Source organism: Centruroides vittatus, unplaced genomic scaffold (genome assembly GCF_030686945.1).
Source record: "Centruroides vittatus isolate TY-2023 unplaced genomic scaffold, ASM3068694v2 contig_611, whole genome shotgun sequence".
Classification (NCBI taxonomy): Eukaryota; Metazoa; Arthropoda; class Arachnida; order Scorpiones; family Buthidae; genus Centruroides; species Centruroides vittatus.
Genome location: NW_027122373.1, coordinates 2,782 through 27,492, shown reverse-complemented (window position 1 = coordinate 27,492; position 24,711 = coordinate 2,782). Strand labels below are relative to the sequence as shown.

General features: G+C 31.0%; 1 protein-coding gene across 1 annotated transcript; it reads left to right on the top strand.

Annotated features, from left to right (window-relative positions):
* LOC136979343 (ATP-binding cassette sub-family C member 4-like) lies at positions 1-24,510 on the top strand. Its single transcript, XM_067275288.1, has 8 exons — positions 1-21; positions 253-363; positions 20,482-20,568; positions 22,280-22,471; positions 23,995-24,089; positions 24,190-24,276; positions 24,336-24,432; positions 24,499-24,510. The coding sequence occupies exons 1-8, from the start codon at positions 1-3 to the stop codon at positions 24,508-24,510; spliced, it is 702 nt and encodes a 233-aa protein (XP_067131389.1).
* The last annotated feature ends 201 nt before the right edge of the window (positions 24,511-24,711 follow it).

The window sequence follows — 24,711 nt, the reverse complement described above, 5'->3', positions numbered from 1 at the left end:
ATGCCCTTGCTTTTGCAAGAGGTTATGTAGACTCAACAGTCAGCTATTGTCTTTCTGATAAAACGCTTTTTCTTTTATTAAATATTTAATATATTTTGTCCCTAAAATAATACATTTGTACAGGTAAACACAAGCAATCATACGATGTATTGATTTAAATATTACAATATTTATTAATAATCAATATTTTAAAATTGCATTATATGGAACATTATTTTATTATTGATAGTAATAGTTGATTGTTTTATGTAGGAATTTCTTCTACTTCAAGAAGAAGATAATTCAATCGAAATTGCATATGAAGGGAAAAAACTGAATGAATGTGGAATATGGATGAAAAATGTTACTGCTACATGGAATAATGTGAGTGGCATAATACTAATATACCCAATTATTTTACATTTCTCTTCTATTTTATTTTGTTGAGTTAACAAAAAATTTCTATCTTTCTTTTTACTTCTATTCCCAGGTAAAATGTTACTTCTTCTAGATTTGTAATACCATAGTTTTGTTTAAGAATTTCTACTATTTTACTAATGCTTATTTCATATTACATATCTTATATTACTTATGTCAAACCCGTGATTTTCACGCAGTTGTCAGAAAAAAAAGTGTAAGTGAAGGTCCTTATTACTCGTCACGTGATCCTTACAAATGTTCCGTCCCGAGTTGTTCTTTACGCCTCGAGATTGTCCGTTAGATGGTCCGTGGAAAGTCACACCTCCACACTCGATAAGTGGTTATATACAGTTTATTTACAAATATTTACAAAGATGTACACTATGCAATAACATTAGGTACGCTAATGTACCGAAGCTGTGATGCCGCACGTCGGCTTGTCTGGCCGGGGAACACGAGTCACTTTTCCGGAGATGGCTTAACCGCGTGGTCGTCCGTCTCTACACCAACCTTTTTCCAGAGGACTTTCCAAGAGGAGAACACTCTCTCTATACGCCTCAAAGGCCTACCTAGTGTTAGAGACCACCACGTATCCGGTCTCTCGCCCTTTCTCCTCGTTTTTCTGCCACCCTTCCAATTTAAAGGATTCTGCTACTACCTCCTGCGACCAATCAGTTCCTTCCCTTTCTTAGAGCCTTCAAAGACGTCTGCCCTATTTCCCGCCAACGTAGCTTACATTTGCGTCCGTGCTTTATTTACATTTATTTTCCCAAGCTGGCCGGCACGTGGCCAACACATTGACCCTTAAGTGGAGACGCTACACCTTTGATCCTTCCAGCCGTTTATGGCCCCGGCTCCAGGTGGGAGCAATTATCTCAGTCGGGCGGTTTCTTCGACTCAGGCCGCCAAAGGCAACCTTTACAGTGTAATTAACTCTGATATAAAAAACAGAGAATTAAACTGAAGGTCACTTGGTGTATCAACAAGTCAATGGGAAAGTTGACACATAAGTGTCAGAAAATATAAGTCATTGTCAACAAGGGACAATTATGTGGCTCCTTTCCCATGAGAATTGTATAAAAGAGTAAAACGCCAGAAGCTCAGGGCAACCACTCAGAAGTTATAGTGATGTGCTATGGTAGATGTGCTATTCTAGGCTCCACTGACTATAAATCAAAGAAAAAGTTTCCTATAAAAAGCCAGTGGAACTTTCACACAGAGCTTAATTGCCACACATAGTCATCATTATCACCTAGAGGTAAATATTTTATACCCAGCGATCTCTCTCTCCCGAACATAGGCCTAGCCATTACATTAAACCCTGTTGAGAAAAAAGGTTAGCCGGTATAATTGCCAAATTAATTGCAATTAGCCATAGATGTATTTAACTTATTGTAACTTTTGTATTTTACTAGTTAGTTACATAATAAATGCTTTGTTTATATGTTAAACATATTTCCTGTCACTCTGAATCAATTACACCTGTCGATTCGCTCATTTCCCTGGCTAGGCGATAGAAAGGAATACGAAATGACAGCATGGGTGGTCTTTGCAGACTGTTGCCAATTAAGTGGTCAGAAAGGTTTAACCCCTGGCCCACAGTTTCTCACTATTTGGTGTCAGGGTGGGATGAAGCCAACCTCTAGGCGTTCGACAGGTTTGTCTGTCCACAGAGGTTGTCTGCGGAAGACAAGTTTTGTCTGCCATAGACAGGATTCGTGAAGTTTAGGCTAGGTAGATTTCAGCATAAATTAACTGAAAAAAATGGAAGAAAATACACATGGTGCCAACCTCAGTGGAATAGGAAGTTTTGTCTTATTATTACCAGCATTTTTGGGCAATGCAGCAGGGCTTCGAGTCACAGACTTTTTGAATCATTAAGTAATGTCCCAAAGCTTGCTGCCTGGACAAAAGTGCAAATGCTGAGCTATGTATGACTCACAGGCATAGCTAGGGAGTTTATTAAGAAGGATTGGCACTTTAAAGCAGTGGAAAATTTCGACAAATACAAAAAAATACTGATCGAATGTTTTGAAAAAAAACCTTTTTAGGTCTGATTAAATAAAATTTATTCATGCGCGTAAAGGAAAGAGGAAGACGTATGCCGCCTGGCTTCAAGCAATGGCTATGGTAATTGAGATCACGCATGAGCCTGGTGCAGATGCCTCTGAAGTTGCCATTATTAGGAAGATTCAAGGGAAAGAACTGAAATAAGGACTAAAAGCACAATTCTTAAAGAGAGTCAATATTCGGATCAGGCAACACATAATGTCGCGAGAGCCGGCAATCTTTGATGCCACTCTCCAGGTTGCAATTGTTAGGGTTAAGATCTTTTATCATTAAATTCAGTGTTTTCGATATGCTAACGATAATTTGTTCATTAACAGTGCAGGATAAGATGACAAATCATACATACCAGCAATGTTTTCAAAAAATACTTTATTGAAATTATTGTTATAGACATAAATCACAAAGCAGTTGACTACACAGAGGAAAAAACAAAGAATAAAATAAAAAAACAGGGATATTAATTTTAAAATAACGGGACAAGATCTCACGCTCTTCCCGCGAGCACTATCGTTGAGGAGTTGTTAAACACAGACGTCTAACATCCCCCACTAACTCTGAACACGATGAATGCATATTTAGAGCACAACTATGAGTTTGTATACGAGGTCTTGGCAGAGGCTTTGTAAAGATGTCAGCAACCATTTCTTACACCATTTCAATACACAATTTCAATTATGTCCTTTCTTTGAAGATCTCTGATGTGATGATACTTTGTGTCTATGTGTTTCAGTCTTGAATTGTGTTTTTACTTTGTGAAAGTTTTATTGTTGCTTCATTATATTTTATAATCTTGATTGGCAGATTTTGTTATTAGTAGTAGTGGTTTGAGTAGCACTGATCACAAAATTAATTTCATGAGACATACTGATCACAAATTTAAATTAATTATTAAATGTTTTTATAAATTTGAATTAAATTAATTTTATTTTAACAATATTTGATCACAAAATTAATTTTCTAATTACAAATTTGAATTAAATTCATTTTATTTTGACAATAACGTAAAGTTTCTGTATTAATTATTAAATGAATAAAAATTTATTGACTAAGTTAAAATGATTCAATTTTTGCAGACTGGTAACTAAATTTCTTCTTAAAATGTATCAACTAGATATATACTTACAATTCATCGTGTTGAAACTTCTAATAAAAAATTACTTTTTATTTTTACTTAAATTTAAAAATATCGCGGTTGAGAATATTTGCTATACTAATATTTCAGTAAATTTAAAACATGACAATTTGAAATAATATTTTATTATTAGAAAATAAGTTGCACCGGTAATTTTTAAAATAAAAATTTGTCGAGTAAATTAAAACACAACAATTTGAAATAATGTTATAACAAAAAGACAAAGTTTAATATATTCTTTCTAATTATTAATTTGCAATAATAAATTTTACAATTTGTTCTAATATAAAAAGTAAATTAAAACAGAACAACTTGAAATAATAATATAACAGTAAGGCAAAGTTTAATATATTCTTTCTAATTATTAAATTAATTTGCATTAATAATTTTTACAATTTGTTCTAATACGGAAATAGTTCAATATAATAATTATTTAAATTATATTTCTTACTTATTTATTAAATACCTATACAGTGTATTCATTTTGAAAATAGCTAATTTTTGTTTAAGAATTGTTTGTAAGATAGAATATTGCAAAAAGAACATTTCTTTTTAAAATATTTGTGGTAATAACAATTTTTTAAAATATTATCCAATCTTAGACATCGAAAGAAGTTCGATGTCTAAATAATTGTAGTTGCATTAAGAGAATAAAAATTTCTATCTGCCCATTTTTTGCCAATATTTGAGGATTTAGGTACTCCCAAATTTTCAATATCGAATGATGGAACTTTTTATGTTATATATTGTTTCGGTTAAGTTTAAAAAATTAAATTTGCCCTCTCTTGTATTCTATTGTACTTTTTATATGAATTAAATAAAATTTCATATATCTTACTATGAAAATTCCCAACATCCAAAATTATATTTTTTTGTATAATAAATACAGCTCATGAAATTCACAAAATTAATTTTTCGAGTAAGATTACAAATTATTATTTAATTTAATTAATAAATTTTTATAATTTAAGTACATTTCGAGTAAATCAAGATCACAAATAATTTTTCAGGATATAAATAATTTGTCGGGTAATAGTTTTATTATCAATACTGAAATTAATTTTTTTGATTGATATTCGAGTACACAAAATAATATAACATTGAAATTATTTTGAAAAGGTTTTTAGGTTACAGTTTATTTAAGTGTTTCCACTGTTTTCTTCAGTTTATCTAAAGTAAGACATATTTCTGCATGTAAGTGCAGGAATAAATTTTCACGATGGCTGATGATAATTCTCGAATTAATTTTTGATATTTTGGAACTTGTCAATAAATAGTTGGTCAGGTTTTTGGTAACCAGAAACAAAATTCCAGTTTAAGTAATCTTGTAAATTGCTTAAAGTTGTGGTTTTTAATTTTTGGTATTTTAAAACTTCTTTTATATCTAACTTATGTATGAAGAGGATAATAAAATTATCTGAAAGAGGTTGGAATTTGGCAACTTTATTCCAATCAAATTTTAAGTAAATTAATTTTTCAAGAGAAATTTTGATCACAAAATTAACTTTAGATGTCCATTAAATTAATATTACAAATAATTTGTTGTGTTTAATTTTTTTTTCAGGTTATAAATTATTTTCAGTTCAGAAATTTCTCGGGTAAATTACAATTATAAATAATTCTATTCTCAAAAATCTACTCAATTCATTTCTTCAGTTTTCATATTTAGAAAACTTTTCACTTCATTTCTTTAGTTTTTACATTTGGAAAACTTTTAAATTTAATTTATTTCTTTAGTTTTCATGTAACATCTTGTAACAGTGTAACAGTTAGGCAAAGTTTAATATATTCTTTCTAATTATTAAATTTATTATTATAAAATGAATTTGCATTAATAATTTTTACAATTTGTTCTAATATAAAGGATAAATTAAAACGCGACAACTTAAAATAACATTTAGCAATAAGGCAAAGTAAAATACAGAAATAGTTCAATATAATAATTATCTAAATTATATTTCTTACTTGTTTAATTAAGAATTGTTCGTAAAATAGAATATCGCAAAAAAAAACATTTCTTTTTAAAATATTTGTGGTAATAACAATTTTTTAAATATTATCCAATCTTAGACACCAAAGAAGTTCGATGTCTAAATAGTTGTAGTTCCACTAAAAAAATAAAAATTTCTATCTGTCCAATTTTTGAAAATTTAGGTACTCCCAACTTTTCAATGTCATGTGATGGAATTTTTTATGTTATATATTGCTTTGGTTAAGTTTAAACAATTAAATTCAAGTTGTTCTCCCTTGTAATAAATTATATCGTACTTTTTATATAAATTAAATAAAATTCCATATGACATTCCCAACTTCCACAATTATGTTTCTTTATATGATAAATGCAGTTCGTGTAAAAAATTTTCCAAATCTAACAGATTTTTTTAATCTCGTGGTAATAACTTATCAAAAGTGATGAATTGATTTGCAGTAGGAAAATTCCCTGTTCCTGAGGGGAAGTACATTTTTACATTAGTAGAATACAATTTATTAATAAATTTAACAGAACAATGGTTGTAATGGTTGTTTTATAATCAATTACATTTTAGTTTTATTTTGTTGTATTTAACAATAAGTTAAATTACAATTTACTTTTTATATTAAAATAATAGTAATACAACTATATATATAATAAGCATTATTTTTCCCAATTTAATTTGATAAAGAAATGTAATGAATTTATTATAAAAATCTATTTACCCAAAATTGTTTGTATGTCTTGCTACAAACCCAATTTGTCTACATAAGGTGTTGAATGGAAGATTTTCATCTCGAATCGTGAAAGCTTCGAAGTCAAGGATCACTGTTTAATGTTTTTATGGCCAACAGTCAATAAGTTGAAGTGCTTCAAAATCTATCGGCATGTCATTCTGTAATTTTATATAAATAAAAATTAGGATTAATATTATTTTATATTTAATAAGAATATAACGAAAAGATTTCATACATAAACATTTCTTACCGACCATATAAAATGTTCATTGATGTACCAAATGTTGTCTCGTCTTCCTATTTTTGATATTATATCATGATTATATTCAATTATTTTATCCATTTTATCAAATTGTTACTGTGAAATCTATAAAAATATAATTTTTAAAATTTATATCGTAATTGAATTGAAATGAAACTTGTTTTTAAAATTTACAAAATTTAGTTACTATAATGAAATGAAAGTAAAAGATATATTACAAGAATTTTACTCAAATTGTACAGTAGCAATAATGATAATAATAATATTACAGAATGGTCTTTCTTCAAATCAAATTTATACTGTGTGATCCAACTTATTAAACTTTGAATTACTATACGGTTTATACTAAACCATAATTTCTTTGAAATAATATTTATTTAACTGATAAACTCTAATTAATGATATTAAATTTATAAAATGAAACTGTGATTATATGCATTTTTTTTATTATAAACTCATTTCACCTCAATGAAAATTATTATATATCAACGAACTTTAAGAATAAATTTTACAACAATAAGGTGGTTTATTTTAAAAACAACTTATTTAATTAAGCTAACTAAAAACATAATAAAATTGTAACACTATCTGTATTAGTTATATATTATAGTACGTACAATTAGATTAGTTTTAAATATATTTAAAAAATTTATATTTAATATGATTACATTTATTTATTTAATATTAACTTATTATCAATAATATTATCATTTTAATTAATAAGTTGCTAATTTTGATATATCCTTTTTCCGTTGTTTTTGCATTAAGAGATGGTATAAATACTGGTTATAAGAGACTGGTTCAATACCTCGCCGAGAACTTCTTTTGCAAGAACCTCTTATACAAGATCATCCTCTTCAGAAAGTAAGTATTTTTATTTAAAAGTTTGTCTTTGACTTAGACCTAACTCTAGATAAAAGTAAATCTTTCGAAAAATTCACAAGTTTAACATCAATTTATGAAGGTGGTAGAATTTTAAACTATATTGATGAGTTTATAAAATATGAAACTCAGATGAACCATGTTATTCCACAAACAATTTTTGAAATTTTGCTTTATAAATTTTATCAGCTTCATTCTATAACTATTGTAGTAAAAAACCTGTCAATATTCTTTGAATTTAAGTATAAATAGAGCTGTAATTTTTTGTTACAATCAACAAAACTTTAATGTTATATTATTTTAAATTGCTGTTTTAAAAATTATTTTTATTATTGCAAATCAGCACAGTTTAATTTCATAATTAAACTAAATATATTAAACTTTGCCTTAATTAAAATAATTTTATTTTAACAATAAGATTTATGATTAGTATAGCTAAAGAAATTTCGGTGTTATATTATTTGAAATTGTCGTGTTTTAATTTACTCTGACATTAGGATAAATTTGATAGCTAAACACAATATATTAAACTTATTGTTAAAATAAAATTTATTATAAACTGTTCAAATAACTTATAATTCCTTTTTTTCATCTGTAGATTATTTGCACGATTTATATGTATCATATGAGAAACAAAATTTTAGGGAGTAGGCGCAAAGTGATAGAGTTTAAAAGTACTATATAAAAATTAAAATAAAGACCAAGTCTGCCCAAAATGGGATCACCTTTTTATTTTGTGTTCCAAGACAAACACTTTTCGGCGACTGACCTTCCTTTTTAGGTTACTTGTCGCCGGAAGGTTATTAAAAAGTCCTTTTAAAACACATAAATGTCCAATTAAAATTACAAAAAATTTCTTAAAAAGGAACAGGTGACTTAAAAAACAGACGTCTTGCTTACATCCATCTTGCCTTTTTTCTGGGTGTCTTGGCTGCTTTTATCCACTAGGAACAAGCGCTGGAAAATGTAGATGAGACAGCTGACCCCTGGCGACGATATTTGTAGAGTTTTCGTCTTTGAATTTCGTCCGATGGAGAAAAAATTTTTTTAAAAATTAAAAAAAATGTTTGTCTTGGAACACAAAATAAAAAGGTGATCCCATTTTGGGCAGACTTGGTCTTTATTTTAATTTTTAAAAAAATTTTTTCTCCATCGGACGAAATTCAAAGACGAAAACTCTACAAATATCGTCGCCAGGGGTCAGCTGTCTCATCTACATTTTCCAGCGCTTGTTCCTAGTGGATAAAAGCAGCCAAGACACCCAGAAAAAAGGCAAGATGGATGTAAGCAAGACGTCTGTTTTTTAAGTCACCTGTTCCTTTTTAAGAAATTTTTTGTAATTTTAATTGGACATTTATGTGTTTTAAAAGGACTTTTTAATAACCTTCCGGCGACAAGTAACCTAAAAAGGAAGGTCAGTCGCCGAAAAGTGTTTGTCTTGGAACACAAAATAAAAAGGTGATCCCATTTTGGGCAGACTTGGTCTTTATTTTAATTTTTAAAAAAAATTTTTTCTCCATCGGACGAAATTCAAAGACGAAAAGTACTATATAACTTATTTCTGAAATACGAAAAATTTTTGCCGACTTTATGTAAATTAATTACTTCACTTACTTGCAGAAATATGTCATGTTTTAGATAAACTGAAGGGAAAAGTTCAGCAAAATTCATTTTTATAACGAATCTATTATTTTTAAAACGTTAACAGTTAGACATAAGAATTCAGAAATTATTTGTAGGGTTTATATCTATCATGTGAAAAACAAATTTTTAGGAATTACAATCAGAGGTTCGTTTTCTTAGAGTTTAATATTCTTTAAACTCTTTCTTAATTATATTTAAATAAATATTCAGTAATATAAATTTAAATGTATAGAAATTAATTAAAATGATAATATTATTGATAATAAGTTAATATTAAATAAATAAATGTAATCATATTAAATATAAATTTTTTAAATATATTTGTAAAGAGAGAAACCTCTCTTTCAATTTAAGTTTTGCTGCGCGTCGCGCTGTCATCGACATGGCACGTGTGGAAAAAAAATATGGCGTCATTCGATATATCATTGTAAATTGTGAAGACAAAGGAATCGATTTAGAAAAAAATAAACTTTAAATGTCGTTTCTTTGTTTACAGGTGAGTATGCCCATTACATATTAAAAGTGTTACTTTGCTAATGTAAATTTAAAACTAAAAAAATAAAACCTTTGTTTACAGAGCAACACATCGTAGTTTATTTCGTTTGTCTAGTCTTTTCCTTTTCTGGAAGATAATATAAGTCTTATAAAACGACATTTTTGTTACAAAATCTAACTGAAAAATGGAAAAACTTCGCTTCGAATTCACATTGTTACCAGGAAGTGATGGAAAATCAAACTTTTATGGTATAACTTCAATAACCACAAGTGACAATAAAGTGTATGCAATACCAGAAGAGCTACGTTCTGCGGATTGTCATACAGGCATAATAAAAACACATGCCTTTGCTAAAGTGAAGAAAAGTTTAGTAAAAAGATACCAAGTAAGAAGGGTCTGGATTACATTGACTGGGGAACTTAAGAATACTTACTTAGATGAGGATGGAAATGTGCAGTTTGACGGTCAATTTTTAGAAGAATTAAATCAAGAAGAGCTTAATACAGTACAGAAAGAAGAAACCCATACATTAGAAAAACTGTTCGAGAAATTTATGGAAAGTACACAGGAAAATAGACCGCAGAACTTAAAAAATGTCGCAGAACGGTTCGTACTTGAAAACTTTACAAGCAAACATATGAATGCAAACCAGTGGATTAATAATTTTGAAAAGGAATGCATCCGCTTCGATGTGAAAACAGATGAGAAGAAAATTGAAATGCTGAGGCTGTTTATGGATAAGAGTTGTGCAGACTGGTACAGTTCCATGATTGTAAAATTAACAATTAATGCAGAATGGTCAACATGGAAAGAAAAATTCTGTGAGTCATTTGCAAGCAAGGGATGGAGCCCCGTCACCAATGCATTGTTATTTAAATATAAAGAAGGTTCATTGTTGGATTATGCAATAAGAAAAGAACACCTTTTATTGGAGATGAGAAGATCAATCGATACAGGTACAATGGTGGATCTTATTGCAGCCGGTTTACCAGAATTCATACTAAATAAGATTGACAGAGAAGCAATAGAAGATACAGTCAGCTTGTTTAATGAGGTGAGCAAGTATGAACACATGATGAAAAAAAAAAGTTGTGCACCAAAGAAGAAATATGGAAATATCAAAACAAATAATAGAAATGAAGAACATTCCCCATGTAAAATTTGTGAAAAATTAAATAAAGGTATTCGTTATCACCCAGAAGATACATGCTGGTTCAACATAAAAGAGGATGAGAAAGAAAAAAAAATATTAGACATGTGAACAATACAAGAATAGAAACTGAGTTAAATGAGACTGAATAAAAAAAACGAATAGTAACGCCATTAATAAAGGTCAAACTACTATTGAGTGATAAATTAGAAGTATATGGAGTGTATGATTCAGGTTCCAATGTGTCTCTGATTAATTCTAAATTACTGAAACTAAAAGGAGGAGGAAGTAATTTGAATGAAGCAAACCTAGTAACAATTAATGGTGTTAGAAAGACAAATGGTTTGACGAATTTAAAAATAAAAATCTTTGAATTGGAAAAATGGATAGATGTATATATAATTGATGAACAAAATTTCGATTATGATTTTTTGATAGGATTAGATTTGATAAAAACATTCCAACTAATCCAAGATGAGAACTTAAAAATAACTCAGAAACTAAATCTGAAAAGGGAAGAAACTTGTACAAATAAAGAAATAAATACAGAATTAAATAATGAACCAGATAAAAGCACATCAAAAGAACACAAAATAAATTTTAATGAACATGTGATAGTAGAAAATTTTCAAATGAAAATAAATCATTTGAAGGAAGGTGAAAAAACAGAAATAAATAAATTAATAGAAAAATATAAATCAGTTTTTGCAAAGGACAAATATGATGTTGGCAAGGTTAATGGATATGAAGCAAGGATAGACCTAACAATAGACAAATATTGTAGTAAGAGACCTTACAGATGTACAATTGAAGATAAAAAAGAAACAGAAGAACAAATGGGAAAATTATTAGATAATAAACTGATAGAAGAATCCTACAGCCCGTTTGCTGCACCTGTTACTTTAGCATTTAAAAAAGAAGAAAACAAAAGGTCAAGGCTATGTATAGATTTCAGGGATTTGAATAAAATAGTAGTACCCCAAGCTCAACCATTTCCATTAATAGATGATCTGTTGATAAAGACAAGGAATTGTAAATTTTTTTCAACTCTCAATATTAACTCTGCATTTTGGTCTATTCCTTTACGAGTTGCAGACAGGAAAAAGGCGGGATTTGTAACACAGGAAGGACACTATCAGTGGACATGCCTCCCCTTTGGATTAAAGACCTCGCCAGCAATTTTTCAGAGAATTTTAGGTAATATATTGAGAAAGTATAAACTAACTGATTTTGCAGTTAATTATATAGATGATATACTTATATTTTCTAAAACTTTTACTCAGCATATACAACATTTATCGCTATTACTGGAAGCAATTAGAAAAGAAGGTTTCAGATTAAAATTTACAAAATGTACATTTGCATCAGACTCAGTGAAATACCTGGGACATATAATTCAAAATAATTCAGTAAAACCAGTGAAGGACAACTTAATTTCAATAAAAGATTTCCCTGTACCGAAAACTCAGAAAAATGTAAGACAATTTTTAGGAAAAATTAATTTTTATCACAAGTACATACCAAAAAGTGCAATAATTCTAGAGCCATTGCACAATCTACTTAGAAAAAATCAAAGATTCATTTGGTCAGAGGAATGCCAACAGACATTTGAAAGGGTAAAACAACTACTATGCTCTCAACCAGTTCTGGAGATTTTCGATCAAGATTTACCAATCAATATTTATACTGATGCTTCTTTAGAAGGTGTTGGGGCCATTTTAAAACAGATACAACCCGATGGAAAAGAAAAACCAGTGGCTTACTTTTCAAAAAAACTAAATGGAGCCCAAAAGAAAAAGAAAGCAATATACTTAGAATGTCTAGCTATTGCAGAAGCAGTGAGATACTGGCAATACTGGTTAATTGGCAAATAATTCACGGTTTATTCAGACCACAAACCACTTGAGAACATGAATTTAAAATCTAGAACTGATGAAGAATTAGGTGATTTGACATACTACCTATCACAATATGATTTTACAATAAAATATGCACCTGGAAAGCAAAATTTGGAAGCAGATTGCCTTAGTAGAAATCCAGTATTAGAATCAAATACAAATACAGATGAACAGTTAAAAGTTGTAAACTTACTTAAACTAGAAGATATTGTATCAGATCAAAATAAAAATATAGAAATACAGAGAAAAAAAGCAAATTGATTGAAAAACAACGATTATACTTTAAGAAGGTTGGAAAAAAAGAAAAAATAATACTTACGGAAGAATTCAGCATCAAACTATTGAAAAATTTACATGAAAACTTGTGCCATATTGGAATTAGACAAATGCAGAAGACAATTAGTCCATTCTATACAGCCAAAAATCTAACAAAGAATATCAAAAAGGTTTGTAAAAGCTGTGAAATCTGTATAAAAAACAAATCAAGAGGACACAACAAATATGAATTTATGTCTCATCTAGGCCCAGCTACAAAGCCTTTTGAAATAATGTCCATTGACACAATTGGAGGCTTTGGAGGTTCAAGATCAACAAGAAGATACCTACATTTGCTGGTAGATCACTTTACCAGATATGCATTTATTAAAACATCAAAAACACAGAGTGCAAATGATTTTATAAAATTAGTCCAGGAGATAACAAAAACAGAGAATATTGGTATGATTCTTACCGACCAATACCCAGGAATTAATTCGAAAGAATTCAAGAAATTCTTACAAGACAAGCAGATACCTATTGTATTCACGGCAGTAAATGCACTATTTTCAAATGGTCTGAATGAAGGGCTAAATCAAACATTAGTAAACAAAATTAGATGTAAAATAAATGAAAGAGGAAAGAAGAAAGCATGGACAACAATAGCACAAAAATGTGTAAATAAATACAATGAAACAAATCATTCTGTTACAGGTTTTTCACCAAGATACCTTTTATATGGTACAGATGTTACGATTTTACCAAATGAAATAAAACAAGATATATCACATAGTGACTGGAATAAAGATAGAAAGACAGCATTAAAGAATACAATAAAATCACACAATTACAACAAAACATTATTTGACAGAAAGCTAAAATATTGGGAATTTAATATAGGAGACATGGTGTATGTGGAAAATGGTAGCAAGTTAAACAGGAAAAAGCTAGATGAATTGAAAGTGGGGCCGTATGAGATTATTGATAAGATTTCAAATACAATATACAAGGTAGATACTGGACACAAAAAAACTGACTCAAACCTGTACCATATTACAAAACTTATGCCAGTTCCTGTATTAGAAGACAGTGAAATGAAATACGATAGAGATGATTAGCGAAAATTATACAAAAAAATTTCCTTCCCCGGGGGAGATGTAAAGAGAGAAACCTCTCTTTCAATTTGGGTTTTGCCGCGCATCGCGCTGTCATCGACATGGCACGCGTGGAAGAGAAATATGGCATCATTCGATATATCATTGTAAATTGTGAAGACAAAGGAATCGATTTAGAAAAAAATAAACTTTAAATGTCGTTTCTTTGTTTACAGGTGAGCATGCCCATTACATATTAAAAGTGTTACTTTGCTAATGTAAATTTAAAACTAAAAAAATAAAACCTTTGTTTACAGAGCAACACATCGTAGTTTATTTCGTTTGTCTAGTCTTTTCCTTTTCTGGAAGATAATATAAATCTTATATATTTAAAACTAATCTAATTGTACGTACTATAATATATAACTAATACAAATAGTGTTACAATTTTATTATGTTTTTAGTTAGCTTAATTAAATAAGTTGTTTTTAAAATAAACTACCTTATTGTTGTAAAATTTATTTTTAAAGTTTGTTGATATATAATAATTTTCATTGAGGTGAAATGAGTTTATAATAAAAAAAAATGCATATAATCACAGTTTCATTTTATAAATTTAATATCATTAATTAGAATTTACTATATCGTTAAAAATTATTTTTTTATGTTGCACTAACAAAATAAATATATTGAAAAATAAAAACAAATTACATTTTAATAATAATAAAGAATAATAAAAAAAAATACATTTTAAAAGTTCGTTTTAATATAAAAATTGTGACACATAGCGACATATAGTATCAAAGACGTTTCGATACAGACACGAAAATATTCGGGATCGCCCACGCAAGTCAATGAGGTCAACACAAAAATTTTCGGGATCAACACAGGACAGATTAAACTTCTGTACAAGCTCTTCTATTTTATTTTGTTGAGTTAACAAAAAATTTCTTTCTTTCTTTTTACTTCTATTCCCAGGTAAAACTTTACTTGTTCTAGATTTGTAATACCATAGTTTTGTTTAAGAATTTCTACTATTTTACTAATGCTTATTTCACTTTTGCACTAATCAAAATATCATCTACATACAGCACACAATATACAATATTTTCCCCTTTACCCTTTGCAAACAAACAGGTATCAGCTTTGCTTTGTATAAAACCTTGATTAATTAGAGTTGTTGCTATTGCCTCACTCCATGCCTTTACAGCTTGTTTAAGACCATAAATAACCTTTTGTAGCTTATTTTTTCTTTTTTTCCTTTTTCTTTAATTCCTACAGGCTATGTCATCTTCATTTAATTTTCTATTTAAAAATGCAGTTCTAACATCAACATGATGTACTTTCATTTCTTTATATGCAGCTGCAGCTAAAATTGCTCTAATAGTTGTATGCTTAACAACTGGTGCAAATGTTTTATCAAAGTCAGCTCCAAATCTTTGATCATAGCCTTTTGCTACCAATCTTACTTTGCATTTTGTTTCTCTTCCATTTTCATCACACTTTGTCTTGAAAACCCACTTATGTCCTATTGCACTTTTATCTTGTGGTAAATCAACTAATTTCCAAGTTTCTTTTTCTTTTAGTGAATTAATTTTGTCACTCATTGCTTTTTCCCATTTTAGTTATTCTTTCTTTGGTAATTCCAGTATATCTTCAAATGACTTTGGATCTCTATGTGAAATTTTAACTTCAGTTTTGAATGTCAGTTTTTCTGGAGGTATACTTTTGGTTGATCTTTCAGACCATCTTGTTTTACGGCCCACCAGGGGCCAAGTGGTTTTGTTTCTTGAACACTGGTAGTTCAATCATGGGTTCGCGCTTCGCCACGATCGGCTGGTCACATGCAGTTTTCTGGGTTTTCTCCTCGTCTGTATCGCCAGAGTAGAAGCCAGTTACCCTTAAAAAGACCCCGGAAAGCATTCCCCCTTGGCAGATCGCCCAAATGTTGAGTTGCTGTAACTTAACTAAACAAACCGTGTTGTTTTATTTTTTGCAAATTCGTCAATAATTTTGGCAGTATCAATTCGATTCAAAATTTCCTGCTCTACATACAGAATGGCCATATTGTTTAATCTTTCATCTCCCATAGTACTCCTTAAATAACTTTTATTTGCTTTAAAATAGAAACCCACCTTTCTTCTGATGCATTAGCTGAGGGAATTGTTTAAAAAGTTTTCAATGATATTTCAACATTCAGAAATGTGAAAGACATTTCTTTTGTTCAGACAATGCAACTGAGGTATACACCACATATGCGTACGACTATAAAGCAGAAAATGATATCATAGAATTACTGCACGCATTTTATAACCTCGGGACTAAGATTTTATTTGGAATTATCATGTTTTTAATTTAGCAATTTGAAAAATTTTCCGGCAGATTTATTTTTGTTACAAAATGTTACTTTTACAGATTTTTAGCTCTGCACACTGTAGAAAAATCTAGAATTACAGTTTTTTCTATCGTAATAATATTAGTCGTTGCCAGACAGCGCTATAAAATAGAGAAAAGTCTGTAAATTTGAAAAATTTATTAAATATAAATATATTCTATAAAAATAAATTTATATTTCTTAAAAATAAAAATATAAAAAATTCGAAAGTCGCTATTTTTGGCTGATTTGTTTACAGTCACCGCTACGTCCCTCTAAAAGTCGCTATTGTGGCGAAAAGTCGCCACAGTTGGGAACACTGTGTTAGGGTTAAGATCTTTTATCATTAACTTCAGTTTGGATATGCTAACGATAATTTGTCCGTTCACAGCGCAGGATAAAATGACAGATCATACATACCAGCAATGTCTTTAAAAAATACTTTATTGAAGTTATTGTTATAGACATAAATCACAAAGCAGTTGACTACACGGCGGTAAAAACAATAAATAAAACCAAAAAACAGAAATATTAATTTTAAAATAACGGGACGACATCTCATGCGCTTCTTGCAAGCACTATCTTCGAGGAGTTGTAAAACACGGACGTCTAACAGCGATAAGCGAAGAAACGATAGAGTGTCTGACAGCACAACCCCGTGCTACTATCAGACCTATAAGAGAAGTCGAACCCACAGCGGAAAGATTTCACGATACTTGGGATACACTAAAAGCCACTATCGAAGACCTTCGAACTACATTACAGAAAATGTGAAGCAACTCGTCCTCGCCTAGGAAAGACAAGCAATATAGAAGTGATTTTCGCCGACTTCCTACCCTCGCCGACGTCGAAACAGCTGACCCGCTCAGATCCAGCGCATAGACAACGACGAACAGATTCCGCCTCTGAGGATGAGGAGAGATGGAGAGGAAACATCCGAACCACAAAAACACGAGCAAGGCGTAACCCAGTAGTTTTATGCTACATCAATATCTTCCAGTCAAATTCGCCATAGATTCAGACATCACTGACACGCCGTTGTCCAATGAAGTTGCCAGTCAGCTCAAAAGAAAGGCATTAGTAAAATATGGAACGAAACAGAAGATAAGGAAGGGCGATGGAGAAGAAATCCAGACTATAAGCATGGCAGCGCTTATGTGCAAGTTGCGTGGATACAAATTTTCCTCATCGTGTAAAATCGTCCGATCGAATAGTATCACCCCTTTCGAAGGAGTGATTGGAAAAACAATTTTAGAGCAAGAGAAATTAACGCTTGATCGAGACAACGAACGAGTTATTTTACCAAATGGTAAAGTAAGTCATGTCTGTTCCTGGAGAAAGCCTGAGACGATAAGACATAGGAGACAGTTAAAAAAGACAAGACGTAGGAGAAAGGCAACAGATGACTGGACAGAAGACGATGCGAACATATTCCACTTCATGAGATCAAATCAAAAGGAAGTTTGACACTCAGCCGCCAAAGTCGAAATGGAACAAAGTAGAGTCACAAATAATTCGAATTATCAGGTCAAGGATTTCGGTAAAGAACAGACAACCTGACCAAGGTAGTTATGTCAGAATGGAAGTAAAAAGAATCAACGTAGAAACAGGAGAAAACGAACTTAATTCAGAACAACCCTCTATATCCGAGTCCAGAGAAGACACATCGGAAAAAGTAGGTCAAGGTGAAGTCGTCGAACATTCGGAGATAGCGGTTCGTACCAACTTGAACATCCTTGCAAGATGGATTCGAGCCTTGTTACTCATAATTTCCTGGATCAGAGGACCGTGTACATCCATAGAAAATAAACCGACACGACCAGTATTAATAACCGATGTATCTACCGTAAGAATATCCCGGTCACCACGACAAAGTCGCATCACCCTTCCAATCCGTCCAATGACAACATCGCCGCAATTTAGACAGGCTCATTTAGATATAACGCAGGACGCTAATCTTGCCACGCAGCAAGATAATAGAACTTTTCGCATGCTTTAGATAGCCATAGAAAATTTTTTGCTATAATTGAAAAACAATTTAGAGAGTGAGAGAGTCTAGTAACACAGAGATTTGCATCACCCATTTCTGCAACCTAGGACTAAATGTGTGGTGAACTTTGAGAACTGTGACTGTCGACACTACAAGTCCGGCATTCAGTGAAAACAATTTTGCAGGAGATAGCCGCATCGAGTTACGATCGACGTTACGACAAGGTCAACGTCCGAATGGTTCGCATAGCAACCAACAACGGACACCTCCGTCTCTAAGAACTGCGACAGTAAATCAAACAACACGCCTCAAGGACACTTTCAGATATGCTATCGGCACGGAAACCGAAGTTTATTTGTTACGCGTCAACCAGTTGAATTTGTTATGCTAGGAAAAATTTTTCTTATTGTCGAGAACCCATTTGTAAAGTTTAGAGTAAACAAATGCACGTCGGTCCCGAAATTAACGGCAAATTAACAATGTCGGGCGAAACGACGTTAAAGAGAGAAGGAATTCCAAATGCTAAAATTATACTCACAAGTATAATTTTAAAGAAAGCGGCGAATGGTGTGGAATCCGCGATTTTAACGCAGTTGTGGGGGGAAAAAGGTGTAAATAACTCGTATAAAATCGTCTGCTCACAGAAAAAACGGAGGTCACCAGGTGTATCGACAAGTCGATGGGAAAATTGACACATAAGTGTCAGATAATGCAAGTCATCATCAACAAGGGACGATCACGTGGCTCCTTTTCCACGACAATTGTATAAAAGAGCGAAACACCGGAAGCTCAGGGCGATCACTCGGAAGTTATACTTGGTAGTTGTGCCATTCGAAACTCCACCGACTATAAATCAAAGGAAAAGTTCCCCATAGAAAGCCAGTGGAACTTCCACACAGACCTTAATTGCCGCACATAGTCATCATTATCACCTAGAAATAAATATTTTATATCCAGCGATCTCTCTCTCCCAAACATAGGCCTATCCATTATATTAAACCCTGTTGAAAAAAAGGTTAGCCTATATAATTGCCTAATTAATCGCAATTACCCATAGATGTATCCAACTTATTGTAACTTTTGTATTTTACTAGTTAGTTATATAATAAATGCTTTGTTTATATGATAAACCTGTCTCCTGTCACTCCGAATCAATGATACCTGTCAACTCGCTCACCTCCCTCGCTACGCGATAGAAAGTCATCCGAAACGACAGCGTAGGTAATCTTTTCAGACTTGCCGATTAAGTAATCAGAAAGGTTTGATCCCTGGCCCACGGTTTCTCACACTTACATAAAAATTACTATGCGACTTTTATTATATTACTTACTTATATTTTATAGAAGTCGCATAACTATTTGCATATAAAATCGTCTGCTGATTCAAAAAGAGAACTTTGTTGAATTGTGCTGTATTGATCGGTTTTTAAGTACTCTAAATCTAACTCAGTATTAACTGAGCGATTAATACTACAAGCCAACAGTTTCATATTCATGCAATACTGTAACAGATTATTTCAAAAATTTTGTAAGGTGTGCTAAACATCTCTGATGTAGATAATGGAAATGAAGTCGATGTATTTTTTCCGCAATTCGTACGTGAACCACGAGGTGGTTCACGTACCTGTACGTTTTTATTTTTTATCCAAAAAGCTTATTATATCATTTAATTCTATATATTTATGTAGAATTATAATACAAGTTTTATTTTGGATCAATGCTGCGGCCAATTGAATACAACCCTCGGAAGCTGGTAGGTGGTCTCGTGGTTTACTTCTCACACATGACTTTCTAAAGTTTTTCTACCTATATAACATTTTGGTTCAATTTCTGATTTAAAAAAAATCCATCATGTTTTGGGTTGCAGTATTCACCCGAGATTTTGTTACTTGCATTTCTAGTTTATAACAGCGTAAATATTGTTATATTTTTAGGGCACGATTGCTTTTTACAGTCAAAATTGTAAATTATATTTTCAATGTATATAACATGAAGTAATTATTGATATTAAGAAACCTCATGTAGTAGGCGTTTAAAAATATAATATTAACGTTTTCATTAAAATGTTATAATTTATTGCAATTTTTTCGTTTAATTTTATGTATTTTACCAATATATTTCCGTTAGGAAACCAGATCAACGTTAAATAGGATTACGTTAAGTGTACAGCCTGGAGAATTGTTAGCTGTTATTGGTTCAGTTGGATCAGGAAAGGTAATTTTTTACTGTTTAATGTTTGTATATAAAATATAGTATATACTCCATAATATAAACGTTCTGATTGTACCTGTACGTTATTTTGTATTCAAAAAGCTTATTACGCACTGGCCTAGCGTGGGTGTCAGCCACCCGGGGCGGAGGAAAATTTCGCCCTTATTTAGGTATCTGAATTGAAAAGATTAAATTATACAGTAATTCTAAAGAACTTTTCGGCAAGAACGATCATCATTATTGTGTATTGTACAGGTTACAAATAAAAAAATTCTAACTTAACCCTACAAGTCAGTACAGACGAGTTGCCAGTCGCTACAATGAGCAAGATGTCATTATATTATACATTCATTTAAAGAAAGGGAATTCCCCAGTTTCGTCACAGAATAAGTAATTAAAAATTCCGTGCTCATTTCAATCGGTCCAAATCGTAAGTGCGACAAAATTATGAAATGGAATGGTTCAAATTTTTACAAGATATTATTATTATTTATTGTGAAATTTTGCCGCCCCCTAAAAGTGCCGCCGGGGCGGGCCGCCCCTGATGCCCCCACTACGCTACGCCACTGTTATTACGTCACTTAATTGCGTATACGTATACACAATTATAATACAAGTCAGTGACAGAGAAGTCGACCACATGAATTATTTATTTAAAAAATTATATGTAAAACGTGAACACATTAGAATAAATAACTAAAGCAATACAACAATGATGTTTTCATTGATGCATGCTTGCAAGTTGTAAATGCTACGTGAAATTCGAAGAGTTTTCAATGACAATCCACCACTTGGCATATTACTATTTTCTGATATCATCGCGAAGACGAAAACCCTCTAAATGTTTTCCCATGATACTCACAGGCTATGTAATTTCTTTCTCATCATAATTTTCCAAATTTTCTCTATAGACAAGCGATCTACTCTTCTCGCACGCCATTGTAACACATTTATTTATTTCTAGCAAAGCGGCTTACAGGTTACCTTAGCCATGTACAGTAGAAGGTTATTTTGCTAAAATAAGAATGAATCTGTAAAGAAGTCTCTTAAAAAAGCAGATTGATTTCAAAATGATAGACATAAACCTGTACCTTAATCACACTATCATAGAAATGTAGTTTACATGTACAACGAGCAGATTTATACCTAAATATCATTAACAATGCTTGCTTCTGGTTTCTATGTCAGCAACACTATTAGTTTTTTTGACCTGTACTTACACAAATCCCTTTTGATCAATATTTTCAAAACAAATTCGAGAACCGATTTTCATTCAACTGTTATTTAGAGGTGATGCTGTCTTGATCACCCAAAGTGATGTCACATTTTAACTCTGACAGTGATATCTACTGAATTGCCGAAATATAGTAGATATCGCTAGATATTGTCGAAATTCGCACTTTTAACTGAATTTCTGTGATACAGTAAACACATACCGCTAGATGAGGAGAGGTATTTCTATCGGATTCCTTTACTAAATGGAATATATCACATAATTTTACTAATATACCGTATTTTACGGACTATAAGACCCACCTGAATTTTGGGGCAATTTTTCTAACAAAACAATGCGTCTTATAGTGCGTAAAATACGGTAACTATATATTTAAAAAATTCCTTTTGTTAAATAACGTAATTTACTATTAATGTTTAAAATCATAATTACAATAGTATTTTTTTTCTCTTCACTAATCCAAAGTTTTTTCCTCGTCAGACATCTTTATTGATGTCGATATTAGGAGAGATTCCTATTATTTCTGGAAAAGTATCAGTGAAAGGAAAAATATCTTATTCTTCACAAGAAGCATGGATATTTAATGGAACAATTAGAGAAAATATAATATTTGGAGAGGAATATCAGGAAGAGAAATATAGAAAAGTTTTACACATAACGACCCTTGAGAAGGTAAAAGCTTTATGTACTTTAACGACGGAAATTACATTTTCAAGCAAGAATTTGTTGTAAAAACTCTGTGTTATTTATAACTATTAAGTATAAGGTCATTATTGGGTTGTCATTTGAAAAAAATGTAGATCAGTAAATTCTCACTGTTGTTCTTAACCCCCAAAACGTAATTAGAGATATGTACGGTGAAGACCAGATGGAATGCCGACATGCGGAAGGCCCAGATTAACTATACACAAACGAGTGACAAAACCGGAACTTACGTTATTTCAATTTAATTTCTCTCTTGAAAGGAGTTAGATAGATGACCAACACGACGCCATTGCAAACGAAAAAGTACGATGTACAGGGGCAAAGCAGTACTAATTTGAGGTGGTTGGCATACAGAATATTTTAAATTAAATAAAAGGACGATTAAAAATTGCAGTTCGGCATTGTGATTTTTATATAATGCTGTAGTTTTAATTTCAGTGTAGAAAAACATCTGAAAGAAAAATTTGTATGAAATCAGTTTGTACAATCCTTCATTAGCAATCACAAAAAACTTTAATGATCTGTTTACTTTGATCTTATTTCTGTGTACAGTATCGCATGTCAGCACAAAGTAATAGTTATTTTGAACACTTTCTTACTGAAGGGAAACAGATGTCATTCATTGCGTTTAACGTTGTATCCAGTGCGTTGTATTTACTCTCAGTAATCTGGCAGCTAGAAAATCCCGTCGCATATGTAAAAGAAATGGCCAGCTTAACAATAGTGCACTGTATATAAAGATAGTCCATGATTAATAATAGTAGAATTATCTTTAAATTTCTGTAAGTTTTATGACAATTATTTATTGGCATCGTCATAATGCTCTTTTAGTAGTGTCTTGCCTCTGTAAATAATACTTTTTTTGTCCAAACTGAACTATCCCGTTTATGTATCTAACTCTTTTCAGGAGAAAACTTTTTAATTGAAATATTGTGACTTCCATCTATAAAGTTAATCGGAGTCTTCTGCTCTAAGCTTTCTATGTCTGGTCAAGACTTTCATCTGTCTAACACTGTTCACGAAAGACAGACAACAGACAGAGAAAGACAAATGACAGGGAACGATTTATAAGTCTATAATATATAAAAATTGCAGCCCAGTTTTTTTTTTAGTTTCAGAAACTGCATATCGTTATGAAATTATGATGCAATGTTTCGTGTTGTTTAAAATCGAAGGTAAAGACTGTAAAAAAGTCACCTCTTATTCACTTTCATGCTCCAGAATTCACTTTGGTGACAATCTGATCTTTTATCTTATGCTACTTAGTATAATGTATAAAATGTTCTTTTAATACATGAAAGTATATCTAGTTAACGAATAAAACACCTTTAAAAATCGGAAGTGAATGATATATTATGAACATGAAGTAAATTAATGGTAATCTTTTCTTCAATTTTAATTAATACGTAAGTTATAATTTGGAATTTAAAAATTGTTCACATATTTTTTAAAAATATAATTAAAGTATACTGTATTTTTGTCATTGGCAGGATATACGCATATTTCCTAATGGAGATTCAACACTAGTTGGAGAAAGAGGAGTGATAATGAGTGGTGGACAGAAGGCAAGGATTAATCTAGCAAGGTAAAATTAGTCTTATTTTAGTAAAATATTTTTATAGGTACCACTATTAATGCGTATTATTATACATTTATTTTTCTTATATTTATGTACACTTTTTCAGAGCGCTATATCTAGATGCAGACATCTTTTTACTTGACGATCCATTAAGTGCCGTTGATGTTCCAGTAGCCAGACATTTGTTCCAAAAGTAAATATTTAAATAGAAATAGTCTTTTCTTTATATATTTTATATTTTCTTTATTTCAGGTGTATAATGGAATACTTGAACGATAAAGTTTGCATTTTAGTTACTCATCAAACGCAATTTTTGAATTCTACAACTAAGGTTGTAATGCTAAATGGGGTAAGAAAATTAATTTGCCAATGTCTATTTTAACGCTTTAAATTAATGATATTGTGATTAATTTAGAAAAAATTATGAAGTTTGTCTAATGCAATATTTAATACATATAATGCATTAATCTAGTACCATTCTCTGCCTACTATGATGATTAATATTTCTTATTTTTATCTTGATGAAACCGTGTTTTATGTTTTTCTTTCTTGCGCAGACACAATACAGTGACAGTTAATTTAAACACTGGGCAAATTTGCCTAGTGTTTAAATTAACTGTCACTGTAT

Bases quoted from the DNA above. Each gene is read 5' to 3' on its own strand.
- LOC136979343 (XM_067275288.1), top strand. From the start codon at position 1: ATGCCCTTGCTTTTGCAAGAG. The intron at 20,569-22,279 runs GTAATTTTTTAC...TTTCCTCGTCAG, and splicing joins GTTCAGTTGGATCAGGAAAG to ACATCTTTATTGATGTCGAT. The intron at 22,472-23,994 runs GTAAAAGCTTTA...TGTCATTGGCAG, and splicing joins ACATAACGACCCTTGAGAAG to GATATACGCATATTTCCTAA.